The 16,206-nt window shown below is 51.1% G+C and overlaps 2 protein-coding genes across 3 annotated transcripts; one reads left to right on the forward strand and one right to left on the reverse strand.

Annotated features, from left to right (window-relative positions):
* The first annotated feature begins 6 nt into the window (after positions 1 to 6).
* DNAJC16 (DnaJ heat shock protein family (Hsp40) member C16) lies at positions 7 to 11,553 on the forward strand. Its single transcript, XM_030230639.2, has 14 exons — positions 7 to 204; positions 1,401 to 1,467; positions 2,330 to 2,660; positions 2,906 to 3,090; positions 4,239 to 4,343; positions 4,927 to 5,085; positions 5,437 to 5,567; positions 5,798 to 5,981; positions 6,156 to 6,338; positions 6,560 to 6,636; positions 6,887 to 6,967; positions 7,055 to 7,153; positions 7,589 to 7,759; positions 8,167 to 11,553. The coding sequence occupies exons 1-14, from the start codon at positions 44 to 46 to the stop codon at positions 8,561 to 8,563; spliced, it is 2,331 nt and encodes a 776-aa protein (XP_030086499.1). The 5' UTR covers positions 7 to 43; the 3' UTR covers positions 8,564 to 11,553.
* A 390-nt stretch (positions 11,554 to 11,943) lies between these two features.
* AGMAT (agmatinase) lies at positions 11,944 to 16,163 on the reverse strand. Of its 2 annotated transcripts, XM_018924682.3 has the most exons (8): positions 14,568 to 16,163; positions 14,248 to 14,450; positions 13,608 to 13,721; positions 13,450 to 13,531; positions 13,119 to 13,314; positions 12,606 to 12,785; positions 12,258 to 12,342; positions 11,944 to 12,151 (listed from the first exon to the last, which is right to left on the reverse strand). In XM_018924682.3, exons 1-8 carry the CDS (start codon positions 14,936 to 14,938, stop codon positions 12,078 to 12,080), a joined length of 1,305 nt encoding a protein of 434 aa, XP_018780227.1. In that variant the 5' UTR covers positions 14,939 to 16,163; the 3' UTR covers positions 11,944 to 12,077. The 2 variants fall into 2 exon arrangements, with proteins under 2 accessions (XP_018780227.1, XP_050838671.1); XM_050982714.1 differs by lacking the exon at positions 13,608 to 13,721 and having other exon boundaries at positions 13,450 to 13,498.
* Between the last annotated feature and the right edge of the window lie 43 nt (positions 16,164 to 16,206).

The following is a 16,206-nucleotide window of genomic DNA, read 5'->3' on the forward strand; positions in this document are numbered from 1 at the left end:
GGAGGGCGGCACGTCCGCTCCTCCCCCCGCGGCCCGCCGGACCATGGAGCCGGGACGGGCCGGGTGGCTCCTGCTCCTCCTGCTGCTGCCGGCGCTGGGAGCGGCCGCGCCGGGCGAATTCGACCCGTACCGCGTGCTGGGGGTCGGCCGGAGCTCCAGCCAGGCCGACATCAAGAAGGCCTACAAGCGGCTCGCCCGGGAATGGTACGTGCTGCCCTTGCACCCCCTTCGCCCGGCCCCGGGAGCGGATCCCGGCCTCGGTCCGGTGACAGCGCCAGGCCCCGCAGCCCGCGGTGGCAGGAGCCGCCTCGCCTGGCTGTGCGCCCCGGCGTCCTCGCAGGCCGGCGGTCAGCCTGACACGCGTAGATGCTCCAGGCCAGCGATAGTGCTGTGAAACCCTCTGGAGTCCGGCTGCGGGGGGGGGAGTTCGCTCAGAGTCTGCTTAGGAAGGAAAAAGTTCTCCCAGAATCAGGCTGCAGAGGAGAAGGTTCTCCCAGAGTCTGGATAGGCTGGGAAAATTCTCACGGGGTCTGGCTATGGGTGGGAGAAAGATCTCCTGGAATCTGGCTACAGAGGGAAAAGTTCTCCTGGAGTGTGGCTGTGGGGGGGAAATTGTCGCAGAGTCTGGCTACAGGAAAAAAGTTTTTCCAGAGTCTGGTTACAAAGGGAAAAAGTTCTAGAATCAGTCTATAGGGAGAAAAGTTCTCCCAGAGTCTGTCTGTGGGGGGAAAAGTTCTCCTGGAGTCTGACTACAAGCGGAAAAACTTCTCCCAGAGTGAAGTGATTGCAGAAAATGTTCTTTTGGAGTCTGGCTGTGGGGAGAAAAATTTCTCCCTGGGAACTATTAATACACGAGGGTTGAAGTCTCAGCTTGATAGCTGGATGTCCAAGGGCCATTCACTCACTCTGCTGTGGAAGGGAAATGTATTGGATGCCCAAATGTCACACCCCTCATGCAGGTGGTGTGTGGTGAGGGGCAGGCTTATGGCATAGAAATAAAGTTAATAATGTAGGCTTACCTGCAGCTCTTAGAGCCCATGTTGTTGTGTGTGAGACATCCCTGAGGCCATGGCAGGAGGTGATTCAAGGAAGAACCAGGTAGTTATGTAGGGCAGCAGCCAAGGGAGGCATTGCAACTAGGAAGGAGACACACTCCGTGTCCTGGGCTCAGGCTGCTTGGGATGGAGCAGACAGAGGGACAGGTCCACAGGCACACAGCCCACATCCCAGTGCTGCATTTTGAGATGGGGTTTGGGCAGGGATAACATGTGCTGGGTATAAATCTGATCTCAGCCTTGGGGATGTCAGTGCATGCCCTCCCTGCCCATAGCTTCCTCACCTCCAAACAGAGGACAACAGCTCCCCCAGTGACCTCTTTTTCCTCTGGTTCTGCCCCACAGGCACCCTGACAAAAACAAGGACCCGGGTGCAGAGGACAAATTCATCCAGATTAGCAAGGCCTATGAGGTAACACGTGCTTCCTGTGAACTCCTGGTATAATTAACATTAAGTGACCTTAATTTTCCATACATGGCTTTGTGTTTTTTCAGTGTATTTCTTTGTGGGAAAGGTGCTTGACTCTTTGGAGGTGGACATTGCCCACCCAAAAAATTTGCTCAGCTTTGTTGACAGAGCCACTGGGGTCACCAGCATGGTTTCTGCTATAAATACTTTGCTACAGGTCTGCCCTGCTCTGCCTAAAAAGCCTCAGAGAAGGAAGGAGTGGGTATTCCTCAAGCCCTGCCCAGCTGACCAGCGTCTTCACTGTGTCACACATACATAAAAGCATTTTGGGGTCATGTAAGCAACGTTCATCATCACAGGGATTTAGTCACCTCAAATTATTCTTAGCAGTAGTTATTTGCACATTCTGGAAATTGGTCGCTCCAGTTTGTGGCAGCCAAGCCCATGGAAATCAAAATAAATCCTTATTTCCCTGCTAAAAAATGCAGTTTCTCTATAGGGCTTTTGGCTGCTCAGTGAAACTTTTGGCACTTTCTGAACCCTCCAGATTCAAAGAGACACCAGCAAAAGCCAGAAAAGAGTGTTTGTGCTCAGAACACAGGATGTTCAGACCCGAAGAGCTGTTGGTAACAGACGTGGGTACAGCAGTCTGGATTTAGGGGCTCCTTTGGGCTTTGAGGGTTTTTTTACCCTTATTTACCACAGTGAGCTGAGAAGGATGTGATGCTTCCCTTTTCCAAAATATTTATCTGTCTGATGTGCAGCAAAGACTGCACATTCTTTACGTTATTTACTGAGGGATTACAGTCAGGGCAGTTCCCCCTCATGGTTTCAGGCAATCATTTTTCCATCATTTTCTTTCCAGATTCTCTCCAACGAGGAAAAGAGGGCAAACTTTGATCGCTACGGAGATGCTGGGGAAAGCCAGGGCTTCTCTCAGCAGCAGCATCGCCAGTTCCACCGCTTCCACGATGGCTTCTATTTTGATGAGTCCTTCTTCCATTTTCCTTTCAATTCCGAGAGGCGCGACACCTCCGACGAGAAGTATTTGCTCCACTTTTCTCACTACATCAATGAAATCGTGCCAGATAGCTTCAAGAAACCTTACCTCATTAAAATCACCTCAGACTGGTGCTTCAGCTGCATCCACATCGAGCCCGTGTGGAAGGAAGTTGCTCAGGAATTGGAGGCTCTGGGTAAGGATGAGGTTGTAGGGGTTGGGTGTGTGTCCCTCGCCTGGGAAGGCTGCAGTGGTTTGCCTTCAGGTTTGTGTGACCTAGTTTAGACCCTATGGATTTCCTCAGGGTTTTATCCTAATGCTCTCCCAAACATTCCTAACTCCAAAGCAGGGTGCTAGGCAAAGGAGCAGGTCATCAGTTTTGCACTGGGCATTTGGGTTGTGGGGGATCTTACAGGTGAACCTGGTGCTCTCCTTTTCCAGGAGCAGGAATCGGCGTCGTTCACGCGGGGTACGAACGGCGCCTCGCCCATCATCTGGGTGCCCACAGTACTCCGACCCTGCTGGGGCTCATTAATGGGAAAATAACCTTCTTCCACAATGCTGTCATTCGGGAAAACCTGCGGCAGTTTGTGGAGAACCTCCTGCCAGGGAATCTTGTTGAAAAGGTAGGTTCTAGCGGGGGTGTCAGGTGCTGCTGCTCCTCTCTGCCTGGAGATCCCTCTCTCCTTGGCTGTTTTGGTGGTTAATCTGATTAATTCAGGCTCCAAACTGATCTGTGGCACAAAGCTCCAAACCCTGGAGCTGTCAGAAGCATTCCCACCCCACAGCTCTGTAACACTAGTCCTTGAAAAGAGGATCCTGCTACTACATAGTCACACCAGTGATTCTAGTGGCAGCTGACCCCAGCTGTGACACCCCACAGCTGCCAGTGCTCTACTCAAGCTATCCCTAGGACCTGCTGCATTTCACTTCTCTCCTGCTTTCTTGGCATTTCATCCAGCAAATTAGGGACCACTCACTACCTCATAGGTCACATCTGCTAAAACTCACTGACACTGAGTCCCATTTGTTTTGTCCAGTTTTTCTTCAGATCTTTGAAACAAACTGGCAGCATGAGCCCTTTCAAAATCATAAGTAAAATCTCCTAACTGATAAAATATTCCTGTGTTTCAGCCTTCTGGTAATTTTTGACAGAGGCCTAAAACACCCACCACCCCTGTGATATGGCTGGGTCAGCCTCCACAGCACTCTCACCTGCCTAGTCTCTGCTCATGGCCTTGTTCCCCTCACCTCATTTTCCCTTGGGATCTTTACCAGGGTCACCTTCCCCAACAGACTCTTCACTTGTCTTCTGGGTACTGGAGTTATTGGACTTCTCGCCCCCAAAATAGGGGGCATTTCCCCTTCTACAGTAACTGCAGCATTTATGTCCTTTCTGAGAGGTAGCACACCTGAAACAGAGCACGTTTACTGGAGCTATCAGGTGTCTTCTTTTAACCCTTGGGTTCCCATTTTTATGTATATATAAATAATATGGTTCCAACAAACAGGAGAATAACAGTGATGTTGGCATTGACTTGGAATGGCATCAACAGAGACTGCAATAACTAAGATGGATGAGGGAGGACAAGAGTGATGGTTTTAATTAATTTATAAATCAGGAATATCTGTTGGAAAGACCAACCCACTGTCTGCTTCCTGCAACATCTGGACAGCCTTTTCAGGTTCAGCCCTCATTCAGACACCTCGTTGCAGAGTGTTGCTGGCGTCTGACAGCTCAGAGGTTAAACTGATGTTCTGCTTCTGTCTAAAGATTACAGATAAAAACTACATCCGCTTTCTGTCCCACTGGAGGAAAGACAACAAGCCCCATGTGCTGCTCTTCGATCACATGCCAGTTGTGCCATTGTTATACAAGGTAATGTCATTTCTCTCACTGCATTGTTGACTTGTTTATAAATCCAGATGTTCCAAATTACAACACGCCACTGCCGTGAGCAGTGAACCAATGCCTCCAGACACCAGACTGGTTCAAGGAGAGCCAGGTGATTTGTGCAGGTTTTAAATGATGTGACCAGGTGACCAGCTTTGTAAGGAGTCTGTTTCTTCGTCCTGACACAGTTACCCTTCACAAATGTGAAGGTGCGGATTTGTTTCAGAGGTAGCAGCAACGCAGGTGCACAACCTTTGTTGGGAATGAGAAATGTTTGTGTCATACCTAATTTGGGTTGCTGAAAATCCCATTTTTTTAAGAAGCCCCTGCCACCCTACAACATGTCAGGCTGTAAACAAAGCTGTGGATCCTTGAAGGCTCCTGGCACAATGACTAAGGGGATGCAAAATTTGGTTTAGTGAGGGAGAGGAAGGGCTTGTACCTCTCACAGCACATCTGGTGGGATTCAAACAGCGGAATGTGTTCTTGGAGCAAGGTCACCACAGGCACTTGGGGAGAAAATGCCTACTCTGTAACATAACTGTGCTGGGGATTTCCTCCTGCCCAGCTGACGGCCTTTGCCTACCGAGATTACCTGTCCTTTGGCTACGTGTACGTCGGACTGCGAGGCACCGAGGAGCTGTCCAGCCAGTACAACATCAACGTCTACACTCCCACCATGATGATCTTCAAAGAGCACATCGACCGGCCCGCTGACGTTGTGCAGGTATCACTCAGAGCCCTCTCCAAGAGCTTAGGGAAAACAGGCACGGAGCTCTTCTGACCGAGCTGGTGATGAGGGGGTGGTCAGTGGTGCAGTTTGGAGGAAGAGTGTTTGTTCTCAACCTAAACTCAGGCTTTGGAGGAGGAGGAAGAGTGTTAGGACAAGGGAAGCTTGGGGCACTCCAGCCAGTTGGGGGGTGAGGACACAGGTAACTTCCCAGTCTTGGGGCCTCAGAACATCTTGGGTGATTGCAGGGATGACCACAAGGGCTGGCAGCCTTCTCCAGGAACATCCAACAGCTTTCTCCTCCTCTTCCTGCTCATTTCCTACTTCTGCTTTCTTGGTCCTTGCCAGGCACGAGAAATGAAGAAGCAGCTCATTGATGACTTCCTTTCCCAGAATAAGTTCCTCATGGTGGCCAGGCTAACCAGCCAGAGGCTGTTCCAGGAGCTGTGTCCTGTGAAGAAGTCTCATCGTCAGCGGAAGTAAGTGAGGTGTTCCCATTTTGACTCCCAAGGCTCTGGGGCTGCTCTTAGAGTTACTTGGTTTGATTCTGCAGGAAAAGAGCAATGACTGCATTGGATCATGCTCGATTATCCACACTGTCAGAGAGGTTTCGGGCTCATCAGGATTGTTCTGCTGAGAGGAAAGGGGTTGGTCATTCCCTCTCACCTCCAGACTGGCTCTTAATCCCGCATCTTGTTGTGTCACCCAGGCACTGCGTGGTCTTGCTTACCGAGGAAGGAGAGAAGTTTGCTGAGGCTTATGAGGCGTTCTTGACTTTTGCTGTGGCCAACACAAAAGACACGCTGAGGTTTGTGCACATCTACAGTGATCGGCAGCCGGAATTTGCAGACTCCTTGCTGATGGATGAGGAGAAGTATCACGGAAGATCAGCTGTGAGGGCTTCCTTTTATTTTTTTAATCCCTTCTTCTCTTAGCCTGTCATTTAATTGATGCTGTACCTTGATCTGACATCTGATTCTGGGAAGTGGTTTGAAATTATTTATCTGTCTAGAAGAAAACAAAAGCCCCTTCCTCTCTGACATGTGCCATGCTCTTGGCTCATCCAGGTGGTCATTTTGGAGAGACGAAATAATGCAGGGAAGATCGTCTTTAAAGCCTTGGAGGAGGCCTGGCAAGGCAGCAAAGAGGACAACTTCATCCTCCTGGATCTCCTGGATCAGCTGAGAACAGACCCTGGCCTTCTGTCATCAGAGACTGTTGTGGCAGACCTGAATGATGAGCTTGCTCCTGTAAGTGCACAGCTTTTCCAGATGCCTGACGTTCGTGTTACCTTTGTGGACAGTCCCATTATGGTTGTTCAGAGGCATTATTTATATTTTAAAATAACAAGGCAAAACTCTTAAAAGATTTCTTGCTTACAGAAGGAATCTCATGGCATGCTGCAAACCTGTTGGGGCTCTTTATAGCAGTTTTGTCATTTCGTCTTTTGCTTTTCATTCTTTTCAAACAGATGTTCCTTATCCGATGGTTCTATTCCACAGTGGACTACATCTCAGACTGGTGGGACAGTTTGTTTCACAGTAACTGGTACGGATTGGGCATCCATTGTTGGTATTCGTTGCTTCCTTGTTACCTTTATTTTAAAACAGATGCAATTTTAGCATCCTTTTGGGTGGGAGCAGGACAGTACTCAAAAACATGACGGCCTTTAAGACCCAAGAAACAAGCTGAGTTTCTGGGGAAGGCACACAGTGTTACCTGACATAGGCAGGAACTGAAATTGAGGCAGAAAATGTGAACTCACAGACCTGACTGCTGCTTGCACATCTTCCCTCAGGCGAGAAATGATGCCACTCCTGTCCTTGCTCTTCTCTGCGCTCTTCATTCTCTTTGGCACCGTTATTGTTCAGGCTTTCAGGTGAGTGTACACCAAAATGCCTTCAGGGGTAGCTCTTCAGCCCAACCTCAAGGCCTTAAACACACACAAAATCACCTTCCTCTGCAGTGATTCGAGTGACACAAGGGACACTCCATCCTCGGGGAAAGAAGAAACGGCGGCAAAGACAGAGAAGAATGACGCGAGCTTCAGCAAAGAGAGTAACAGGTTCCCTGTCTAAATTTTCCAGAATGTTTTCTGCAGAAGCATTGCTCAGGGAGCACCTGTGCGGGGAGCGTTAGTGAAGAGCAGAGAAGTGCTGAAGTTGCACATAGTGCAGTTGTTGTGCAGGATTGTGCAGGCACAGCAAGGAAGGAGGACCAGTGCACAGCCAGCACGCAGCCAGCAAGGACTGGGGGACACTAATCTGCTTATTAAAGAATTCCCACCAAGTTTGCCCAAGACAGCATCCTCAGGGGAGAGGTAAAGGTGTGACCCACTCATTGAGAGAGGTGCAAACCAAGCTATTGCATCAGTAACATTGGCTTTTGCTACAGGGCACAGGGATGGCTCAGCATAAAGGGCTAGCAAATGCACTCAGTTTCTCCATCCTCAGTTGCTCCCAGTCCTTTGCCCCCCTTTCACTTGGTCTTTTTGTTGCAGCAGGATTCCCAAAAAGAGCTTTGTTGAGGTGACTGAGCTAACGGACATCAACTACACCAGTAACTTGGTGCGCCTGAGGCCAGGGCACATGAACATCGTCTTGATCCTGTCCAACTCCACCAAAACCCCCCTGCTCCAGAAGTTCGCCCTGGAAGTCTACATGTTCACAGGGTAGGCTGGGCCCTCTCCCAGACTTCTGTTGCTGTATTAAGCACTTGTGTAATGTTGCTCTGGTGACATGTGAGGAGCGTGGGGGGCTCTATTGCCAGTGAATGCTTCTGGTGATCGAAGCAGCCTCTGCCCTCATCAGTGGCAATGAGTCACCAAAAACCAAGAGGCTGTTCCCAGCCAAACTTCGTGGTGGTGGCCAAGAGGGGTCAGGTGCTGGTGCCACTTTGACTGTACCCATGTTTTGACAAATAGAAAGCACGACAGTGCTGCGTACACTGAGCGGAAAAAGGAGCTGTGGCTACACAGCACTGCCCTGCCCTTGTTGACAATTCCTTACCTGTTCAGTAGGAATCCAGCCAGACCCAGGACACATACTAATCCAAATATCTTCTCTGCTCTTCCCCAAGGAGCAGCTCTCTTCACTTCTCCTTCCTCAGCCTGGACAAGCACCGAGAGTGGCTGGAGTATCTGCTGGAGTTTGCGCAGGACGCGGCCCCCATCCCAAACCAGTATGACAAGCATTTCCTCGAGCGTGACTACACGGGCTATGTCCTGGCTCTGAACGGTCACAAGAAATACTTCTGCCTCTTTAAGCCTCACAGATCAGGGGATGAGGGGGGAACCCTGGGATCATGTGAGGATTACGATGCTTTACAACACGCGGAAGCCAGAGGGAAATCCTCCTGCAGCCCAGGATCTAGATCCATTAAAAACAAATTACACAAATTGTCCTTTTGGATGGAACGCCTTCTAGAGGGTTCCTTACAGAGGTTCTATATCCCCTCATGGCCTGCACTAGACTGAGGAATTTTACAGAGATTCTAAGGGGACAAACTTTTTATGAAGATGACAAGGGACAGCTCTTTCCAGGAATATTCAAACAAGCTTGATGAATGGACCTTAGGTTTTAGATGAACTTTCCTGGGGCCAGCAATTAAAACACACCTCCCATGTCTGGAGCCCAGGAGCGCAGCCAAGCGCACCCATGTGCCCTCCACCGCCCTGCTGTGCGTTTGGATGCTGTACAACCCAAGAGCCCAGAGGTCCGTTGTGCCCCTCTCGTCCTGCCACGTCTGCTTCCCAAGTCGCCCCCATCCCACCTCTTGTTTTACCTCGGTTGAAGAAATCAGTGACTTCCCTGGGTCCGGACCAGCTGTGGCTGGTGACGCAGACCGGGTCACGGTACTCCCTCCCCGTCCCCGTGTGCTTAGCCCATGGTGCATGGTGTAACTCTGGCAAGACCCTGCAGACCCTCCAGGCCCTGCCCTTCTGAAAGGCTTCCTCCGACCAGGCAGTGGTACTCTCTCGGCTTTCCCCATGGTAAGTGATGCAGAATCTGGTTAGGAGCATCTCCCTTGTAGCAAACCTTAGCTGGGACCACCCCGTGGTGCGGGCTCGTGGGCGATCTGCATGTTTCACGCTCCTCGTGTCATGGTTCCACCTGCAGCTTCACTGGCTGAACCATAACAGGGAGGGAAAGGGCACAGCCGTAAAATACTGTCAAAGTGTTGAGTCATTTAAATGTCACGTTCATTTTTCAGATGCCTTTTCTGCTTGTCGATTTTAGACAATGTATCCTAGAGCCATAACTTTACCTGCGTCCTCAGATTGTAGGCGTGAGCTGCTATGAGCCAGTAGATGTGTAAAAAACTCTGCATAGCTGCCAGGGAGTCACCTGCACTCCTTGCAAACACCTTTCCAGCTGTAGTACAAACCAACCTTCCTTTGTATCAAGGAACCTCATCCTTCAACGATTGTATTCTTGAAATGTTGTCCCAGAAGTGCTGTATAATCAGACTGTTGTGTGCGTGTGAAGCTCCTTTGGTTTAGTTGGAGGTTGAGATGTTGGGTTTCAGCCTCTCACCCATTTCTTTCTTACCCCAAACCTCCATTTCTGCACACTCAGGCTGTTCCCGTGGCTTTCTGTTTGTTTGCTTGGGTATTTCTTTCATCTTTTGGAAGCATTGGGGGTGTGTGAGGTTAGAGCAGCTGTAGAGCCCTGGGTTTGGACGTTGCTTTGCTGTAGCAGTGCCCGACAGCTGCTTCCAGCACCACAGGGAAAGGGTGCCCCTGGGTAAGGCAGAGGGAGGATAAGCAGCAGCCTCGTGGCTGCTTAATACTCCTCAAGTGACCAAGCAAGGCAGCAGGACTTCTCTTTGTGGCAAGGACTGAAATCCTGTGAGGTTTGTTCTTCCTTTTCACTGCACCAGGGCTGACACTGGCGCCCAGGCCTTCTCCTTCCATGGATATGGAACCCTGTGGCACCATCAGGCTCCAGCGTTGCCAAAGCACAGGGATGGGGGCCAGTGGCCTTTGCCACAGGGCTTGGAGCACAGAGCACTCAGTGAACACATGGTGTTAATTCCAGTCTCAGCCCTTGCCACTTTAGTTACCATCTTAGCAGAGCAGCCAGACAGTAGGAATAATTGCCAACCCCTGAGCTAGCTGCTGATCCTGCACAGATGCTGGGAATGCTCCAGCCATTGCACTCCCTACATCCCCTAATTGCCTCCTTGCATTTCCCCATCCTGGGAGCAGACTGGCATGCTCCAACCCCCAGAGGTACCTCAGATCCCCTGTACAATGTGCTTCAAATAAAGGCTGTGATGGTACAAACGATCCCTATGTGAGGTAGGTGAATTCCAGCCCAGTGCACTCTGGGCCATGGAATGAGGCACTAAAGTAGAGGGAAGGAAGGAAAGTGATGTCTTCTCCCTGCCCAGGAGTTCCTGTGAAGCTCCTGTGAGGGTGCACAGGCAGCACTGACAGAGAGCCTGATGTTTCTAGACTTCACTTCCACCTGGCTGGAGCAATCACTGTAGCACTCCTGCACTTTTCCCACAGCTTGCCATGCAGGATGTGGTTGGAATAGTTTTTAGCCCAGCAGAAAGCTCCACATAACATCTTAAACATTTGCAGTAGCAGAAGAATGCTCTCTGGCTCTCTGCTGTTTCTTCAGCTGATCAGAAACAAGGAGAAAACCCTCAACTCATGAAAAAAAAGTGCCTAGTTATGCTACAGTGAGGGAATTCAGCCCCACCCTGAGGAAGGGAAGAAGGCTTTATGGCCTTCACATCCACTGTGTGTTGTATGCTGCCAGAATCATTGGGTTTATTTTCTTTTTAGTACAGCCTCCCCTTTCAGCCAGGGAGTTCTTGCATCAGTCCATCAGTGCTGGCTGGGGCTGGACAGGAGCACAGCTCCTGGATTTTTATGGAAATTTTGCCTAAGCTGAAGCAAAAGCCAAGCTGCTCTGCCCCTAGTTTAGTTGGCTGCAGTGCCAGTGTGGCACCCCAGGTGTTTGCTGTCTTGAGACCACGGTCAGAGCTGCTTATCCCAGGATCTGCCCTCTCCCAGCAGCCGTGAGCCATCACCCCATCATTTTCTGAACACTTGTGATTCTGTTCCACACACGGTGATTTGTAATCCAAAGATTGAGGAGATTGGGTCCTAGTGCACTTTCCTAGTGAGATCTGAGCAATGGCACAGTGCTCAGAGCTGAGGCAAAGGGATACAGGCCCCAGAGTGGAGATTGTTCCCAAACTCTTCCCTGTCCCTGTCTCTGCCCTTCACCCACAGCAACCAGGAGCCAGGACTCGAGTGCAGCCTGACAAGTAGGACTGAGAACTAGGTACCTATTTTGCACTTTTGATACTGGGAGGGGGGGAATTAACTTATTTGGCAAACTTGTCTTTTTTATTTTTGGGGGGTTTTGTTTCGTTTTTGTATTTGTTGTCATTTTGTTTTAAGACAATTACAGTTTCGCAACCAAAATAAACTATTTTAAAGTGTGATGAGGTGGGTCTGTGTCTCCATATACAAACAAACCTCACCTCCATGTCCTCTCAGAAATTTCAGGAGCGTTAAACTGCTTCTGCCATAGGAAACTCCTGGTTATTCCACCAGCAGGCAATCTAGTCATATATCTCCCTACTCTCAGCAGGAGGCTCAGGCCCCCCTCCATGTCTTCCCTTCTACATTCATTGTCCTGCTGCAGCATCCTAATGGGACAAACCTTTCATCAGTGTCAGTTTTTCCAGGAGCCCCGTGAGCTGGGTGAATCATTCCAGAGGCAAAATGGCATTAGCCTCATCTATGCCTTTCCCAGGCCAGCTCCAAAGCTCCAGACCCCAGTTAAATAGGTTGTCTAGCCTTCCCTACAGTTTCCCAGCTAAAAAAATACCTTTTCTAGTGCTAAATGGCATTTATTTCATGCTGCAAAGTCCATGCTGGCTGCAGCTGCCTGAAGGGAAGGGGACATGGAAAGCCTGGCTGAGGACACAGAGAAGCATTGCCCCAGGGCAGATGGGAACTGCCCTCACAGTGTCTTCACTCCTGGGAGGACACACAGCATTTCAAACAGTAGGTTTGCCCCCAGGAGGGCTGTATTGCCTAAAAAAACAACACAAAAAAAGGAAATCTGTGTATATCCAACAGCTTTCACCCCCAGCCACCTGTGCCAGGCACTTATCTTGCCCTCAGGCATCTTCAAACTCACCAGAGACATCGTACATTGGTGCAACTTCCACAAGGTCACACCCCACTATGTTCAGGCCTTTGCAGCCACGAATAATCTCCAAAGCCTAGGGGAAAAAATGGATTTGGGATCAAGAAACACATCTGGCTTAGCAGACCAGTTCAGTCTCTGCTTTACCCATATTCCAGCAAGGAAACCCAACCTCTACAGACCAAATCATATCTGTTCCACATTTTCCTTCCTCATCACCATGAGGAAACACTTCCTGGCCTTCCTAAACTTCTACTTTGCTGTGCTGGTGAAACGACTTCCTTTATAAAGGGAGCAAAAGAGCCCTTTCCCCCTGGGCAGGGCAGCGTGTCCCCTCACCTGTGCAGGTGTGAGCCCGGCTATCTCCGGGGTGCCAGTGCCTGGGGCGTAGGCGGGGTCCAGCCCATCGATATCGAAGCTGATGTACATCGGCTTTTCCCCCATCTGCACCTTCACCTCCCTCATCAGCGGCTCCAGGGACTTCATCCAGCACTCCTCAGCTGGGACCACGCGGAAACCCTGTGGGAGCACAGACACAGGCACCTGCTTAGGGAAAGGGGGGAGATGAGGAGCATCCCCTGCCCTGATGGGGAATATCTGCCAGGAACAATCCTCATTCCAGGGCGAAGCTGCAGAAGTGCACCCAGAAACACCTTCCACTCCCCACACACACTTTCTAACTCCCCACTCAGCTGACATTCAGTGAGCCGGGAGTGCTTGTCCTGCAGACAAGCCGCTGGCATGAAACAAGAGGCAAAAAATTCATTTATTCCCCTTCTGAAGCCAAGTAAATGTTACTGACGTGATATTTATGGCAGGGGAGCACACAGCTCTGCATGCGGATCAGTTTACCTGTTCCCGGCAGTACTTGTGGGGATCGGGGTCATAGGAGGAGCCTCGGATGCCGATCTGTACCACGCGGCCGCAGTCCAGCAGCCCTTCCTCCACACAGCGCCGGAATGGGCTCCCGTGGTAGATCTTCTGCCCCAGAGCCGTGTCCCCGGTGTCAGTGTGAGCATCCACGTGCACCAGTCCCACGGGACCGTGCCTGCTCGAGACAAGGTGGCCACGCTAGTCCTGTCCCATGCATGGTGGCCCTGCCAACAGCAGGGACAGCAAACCTGGAGCCTTGCTGAGGCTCTTTCCCAGGTCCTTTCTCTCCATATTCAGATTAGAAACTTACTTTGCCGCCAGGGCCTGCAGGATTGGGTATGTAATGGTGTGATCTCCACCTGCAAAAAGCCATGGGGAAGAGGGGGAATACACTACAGGAGCTGCTCAGTGCTCATTACTTTTGCTCCCAAGTAATTTTTTCCCTCTTTGCATTTATCCTGCACTCACTTATGCAGGGCTTCATTGCCAAAGGAAAACTAACACTCCCATGTGCAGGTTGCTTCCTCTCCTGGGTCCTCTCTTCTCCTGGTCTTGCTTTTAGGGAGGACCAGATACGCAGAACTGCCAGAAGAGACAGCCTGTGGAGCAGGATCCTTGATTGGGCTTATAAATAGATATTTGATCAGCTTCTAGGATGCTGTAACTGATGACTTGCCCCTCGTTACTCCACACACTCACTGCCACTAGTGCTCCCTAGCAGCACTAACGCCAAGCACTAACAGCTGAGAACTTGAACATGCACCCAAATCAGGCCTCGTGCAAAGCCTGGTCCTCGCTCAGCTGGAGGGACACAAGGGACAAAACCTGCTCTTGTTTTGGGTCCTGCTCAACAGGACACCAAAAACACGTCACTGGTTTTATTTGCAGACAGACCCATGCTCCTAATTTTTGACCCAAAGGAAAAGGCATCACAGAACATTCTGTTCAGTGGAGAGCCTGTGAATTTACCCATGATACAGCACAACAGCCCAGGCAGGGCACAGATTCATTGCTCGCCTTCTGCCAAGCCTGGATTGAATGACAGAAGCAGAGAGAGTTTGACGGAGCCAGGATGCAGTGGCAGGACAGGAAGACAGAGGCTCCTTACCCAAGGTGAGGGGCACACAGCCAGAGGCCACGATCTCCTGGTAGGACTCCCGGATGAGGCGGCAGCTGTCAGGCAGGCTGTAGAGGTTCACGTTCACATCCCCGATGTCGGCCACCCGCAGGGAGTCGAAGGGCGCCGCGCCGGTGCTGCCGTTGTACCTCCTCACCATGGCCGACTCGGCGCGGATCTGACGCGGGCCGAACCTGGGTGATGACATGGCAGGGAAATGCCACCAGCATTGTTCCCAGCACCCCTCTCACCACAGGAGAGCCATGCCCGATGGCCGGAGGAAAGCATGAGCTTCCCTGGCTGGCCCTTACCTGGCTCCCGGCCGGTTGGACGTGCCTGTGTCCAGCGGGACACCGACAAACACCACGTCCAGTCCCTCTGCAGAAGCCCGCATGGGAAGCCTCATCATGGAGCAGACCCCCACAGGCCGGGCCACGAGCAGGGCACTGGGGGGCACGTTGAACTGCGAGCTCCAGCAGCTGGGGGCTCTGCTCCCTGGGACCATGGGCTGGAGGAACCCTGTGGACACACTGGCTGGGGAGCTGGAGGTGGCCAGAAGGGCCGGAGGCCACAGGATGTGGTGTGATGCGGTCACCATAGTGGTCACAGCTGGCTTGGGAGCGCAGAGCCCAGCTCTCCGGGGCAGCAGCTGGCTGCAGGCAGCCCAGAGCAGAGGCCTCATCCTGACCCACACACTCCCACCCTCTCTCCCACTGGGAATGCAGCAAGGTGTGCTGTGGAGCCCGTTCCCAGCTTGGGCAGTGCCAGCTGCCTCTGCCAAGCCTCCCTCCAGGGATCAAAGTGCACCGGACACTCCACTGCCCAGGGAAGGGCAGAAAGCCAGCCCAGAATCCACATTCACCCTCCCAGCCACCCCCTTTCCCAATGGCATAGTCCTGGCAAACACTGGGAACAAACACAGCAGTGAGGGGCAAGAGCCTGTGCAGGGATTAGTGGGACAAGGTGGGAGGGACATGCTGGGAGATGTCCCAGTTTGCTCCCCTTGGGCATTTGCAGACAGCATAGCAGCATTTGTTGCATTAACAGCCTGTACTTTTAACCTGCACTCCACAAAAGCACCCAGAATGCTGAAAAATCTAAAAATGTATCGTTAGTGGAAGGCAGAAGGGAAAGAAAACAAAAGGGAAGTCTGACCTCTGCAGAACCAGAGTGGACAAAATGCAAGGGGTGGACAAAATGCAAGCAACAGGGGAAGCATTAACAGGGATTTAAGGACCTGAGGGACAAGCTGCAGGACAAGCATTTTAGGCCATTTTTGAGGACAGAATTGAAATGGTTTCCAGGGAAAGCAAGTTTCCAACAAGTGGAGTTCATCAGTGCAGATAAAACCCTGGTTGGACAAATACAAACACTCTTGATACTGGATGGCTCCAGCCCATAATTCTGCTCCCTACTTGTATAGAGACTGGACCTGGGAGAGAGAGGGAAAGGGATGGGAATGATGTTCATAGCAGGAAGAGGGCTTAGAGATCCACCACACAGCAACAGCATTTACTCCTCAAAAGGCTCCACATGTCCAGGGCATGGGACTCACCACCAGACCCAGGCACATACAAAACAAAGGCAGCAGAAACATACTGCAAGAGCTCAGTAATGTAAGAAACAGCAGCAGACACTTTGGTTGGGTCAGATCAACGTTAGAAAGGTCTTTTTTTCCAGCTTTCTCCCCCAAGAGCTCATTTCCCCCAATTCCCCAGGCTCTGTGCTCTTTGCTGCGCTGGAACAATGTGCAGAACCCTGAGTGCAGGTTACCTTGTCATGATTAGGGGTATCAGCCATTATCATCCACCTGGAAACTGCAGGAGCAGACAGTGATTTACCATGCAGCAGAGTACAAAATACATCCCCATGGCAAGGTCTGTTCCTCTTTGGGAAATTCCCCTTGGAGTAGAACACCATGTTCCACAGTTAGCACTGGAAAGAGCTGAA

This window comes from Serinus canaria, chromosome 21, assembly GCF_022539315.1.
Source record: "Serinus canaria isolate serCan28SL12 chromosome 21, serCan2020, whole genome shotgun sequence".
Lineage (NCBI taxonomy): Eukaryota > Metazoa > Chordata > Aves > Passeriformes > Fringillidae > Serinus > Serinus canaria.

What these genes read in the sequence shown, in the direction of transcription:
- DNAJC16 (XM_030230639.2), top strand. Translation starts at nt 44, where the DNA reads ATGGAGCCGGGACGGGCCGGGTGGCTCCTGCTCCTCCTGCTGCTGCCG. An exon ending in AGATTAGCAAGGCCTATGAG is followed by an intron (nt 1,468 to 2,329) that starts GTAACACGTGCT and finishes TTTTCTTTCCAG; the next exon opens with ATTCTCTCCAACGAGGAAAA. An exon ending in AGTTTGTTTCACAGTAACTG is followed by an intron (nt 6,637 to 6,886) that starts GTACGGATTGGG and finishes ATCTTCCCTCAG; the next exon opens with GCGAGAAATGATGCCACTCC.
- AGMAT (XM_018924682.3), bottom strand. Translation starts at nt 14,938, where the DNA reads ATGAGGCCTCTGCTCTGGGCTGCCTGCAGCCAGCTGCTGCCCCGGAGA. An exon ending in GGCAATGAAGCCCTGCATAA is followed by an intron (nt 13,532 to 13,607) that starts GTGAGTGCAGGA and finishes CAGCTCCTGTAG; the next exon opens with TGTATTCCCCCTCTTCCCCA. An exon ending in ACCAATGTACGATGTCTCTG is followed by an intron (nt 12,152 to 12,257) that starts GTGAGTTTGAAG and finishes TTGTTTTTTTAG; the next exon opens with GCAATACAGCCCTCCTGGGG.